This window comes from Anarrhichthys ocellatus, unplaced genomic scaffold (genome assembly GCF_004355925.1).
Source record: "Anarrhichthys ocellatus isolate YVR2014 unplaced genomic scaffold, GSC_Weel_1.0 scaffold4300, whole genome shotgun sequence".
Taxonomy (NCBI): domain Eukaryota; kingdom Metazoa; phylum Chordata; class Actinopteri; order Perciformes; family Anarhichadidae; genus Anarrhichthys; species Anarrhichthys ocellatus.
The window spans coordinates 1-1708 of NW_022284274.1; the positions used below are offsets into that span (position 1 = coordinate 1).

At 41.3% G+C, this 1708-nt stretch overlaps 1 protein-coding gene across 1 annotated transcript; it reads right to left on the reverse strand.

Moving 5' to 3' along the window:
- Positions 1-11: 11 nt before the first annotated feature.
- Positions 12-1661, reverse strand: LOC116379427 (SCY1-like protein 2). Its single transcript, XM_031841385.1, has 4 exons — positions 1595-1661; positions 751-770; positions 531-656; positions 12-253 (listed from the first exon to the last, which is right to left on the reverse strand). Exons 1-4 carry the CDS (start codon positions 1659-1661, stop codon positions 44-46), a joined length of 423 nt encoding a protein of 140 aa, XP_031697245.1. The 3' UTR covers positions 12-43.
- Positions 1662-1708: the final 47 nt, after the last annotated feature.

Sequence of the window (1708 nt, forward strand, 5' to 3'; positions counted from 1 at the left end):
CATGCCTAGACTACAATAGTAATGTTGAGCAGTTGTGTTGCAGTCACGTGCATGACAACACTGTATGCGCGTCTACCTGAACGGGCTCCTGCTGCTTGAAAACGGGCGTGAGGTCGGGCATGATGAGATGAACGTACTCCTCCTTGGTGCACTCCTCGGCGATCAGCAGCACGTTGGGCAGCACGAAGGGCACCATGTCCGGGTTGACAAACTCGGAGGTCAGTGCCGGCAGGATACGATACACCACCACTCTCTGAGAGAAGGAAAATAACAGAATGTCAGGAGCCACGAAAGAGCATTCACACGGGACTAACCGTAGGTTCACAGTGAGTTAATTCGGGGAAAAGAAGTACAGAGAAAAGGGAACAAAAATAACAGGAACTAGTTGAAGAAAATATATTTTTAAGAAACAGACCCAGACCTTGTGTTTGAGTGTGAGAGTTTATACGACACAACTAAACAGAGAGCATGTGAGAGCTTGTGTTCTGATAGATATGGGAGTTTCCTATACAAGATGAACGAGCAGTTACCTTTGGTAGTTTGGGCAGGACTTTGGGGAGGCTTTTGTAGAACTGGGACTTCTGTAGGTTGTCCCTCTGGAAGAGGGAGTCAAAGTACTGCAGGGTCACAGCACCCACGTCGTCAAAGAATGGAATCTGATTTTTACACAAAAGAAAGAAATGTTGTCCTTTAAAGACTATGAAAATGAGCCATTGCTTGTGTCTTCATGCGCGTCGTGACCATGCAAACCTTCGTTATCTGGTCTGCATCTGGTCGGACGTTGGGTGTGATACTTATAAACGCACTGTTACAACTCCTTCATAGTGTCATATTGCTTTTCGGAGAATTATGATGATAAGTTCATAGTAGATGCAAAAGTATACTTATGTACAATATATTATGTTGAACATTGTTGCTCCTGGATGGATCGCAGCCAACCCAATTATTTTCAACACAGCTCCATGTCCTTGGTCACAGTGGCCACAGCACTTAAAAGAATAAACTTCATAATTCTCAAAATTCTGACCCTTTGCTTTTTTATTAACAGAATTTACGTTTAGCCCCAGTATATATTTTTACTTTTTTATGACCGTACAGCACATATACAATATTAGAACCTGCTAAAAAAGTTCTATAGCTTTTGTCTGATTCATACACGATATGGTCCTTCTTTGTGGCTCTAAATGTTTATTTTTTTGGAGGATTTAAATCATTACCTCGCTGTTTTTCTGCTGTATGGGGAGCGACGGCTTGTCGGAGATAGTAATAAGATATAATCGAAAAGTAAAAGAAATGTCCAATAAGATCGCCGGGACGGCTCTTTCTGTATTTAGGTACAATAACACATAGCAAATGATCCAATGAAATTCGGTCATATAAAAAATATTTCCCCAAATGAAGAAGTACGTTCTGTTGCAACATATCCTCATACCTGTGAGAAATTTTAAAAAAAATTTAAAAAAATATATATATATATACACACTCAGGCACTCCTTGCCAGATCATTGCTATGTCTACCTGCCCATTTGGCTTGTCCTTTTCCCGGTTTCCCCGGTTTCCTTTCCTTCCCTTCCCTTCCGCTGCTTTGTCCTACTGGATTTCTTCCCCTCCTCTCTTGTCACGTCTATGTATTTCCTGTTGTTTTCCTGTTCTGATTTCATTATTCATTAAATACCGGCTTCTCTCTACTTCTGGTCTTGTCTGCATT

Excerpts from the sequence above, each read along its gene's own strand:
- LOC116379427 (XM_031841385.1), bottom strand. The coding sequence starts at position 1,661 with ATGAAATCAGAACAGGAAAACAACAGGAAATACATAGACGTGACAAGA. Across the intron at positions 771-1,594 it reads AGAGGAGGGGAAGAAATCCA|ATGCAGACCAGATAACGAAG; the intron begins GTAGGACAAAGC and ends ACGTCCGACCAG. Across the intron at positions 254-530 it reads TCCTGCCCAAACTACCAAAG|AGAGTGGTGGTGTATCGTAT; the intron begins GTAACTGCTCGT and ends TCCTTCTCTCAG.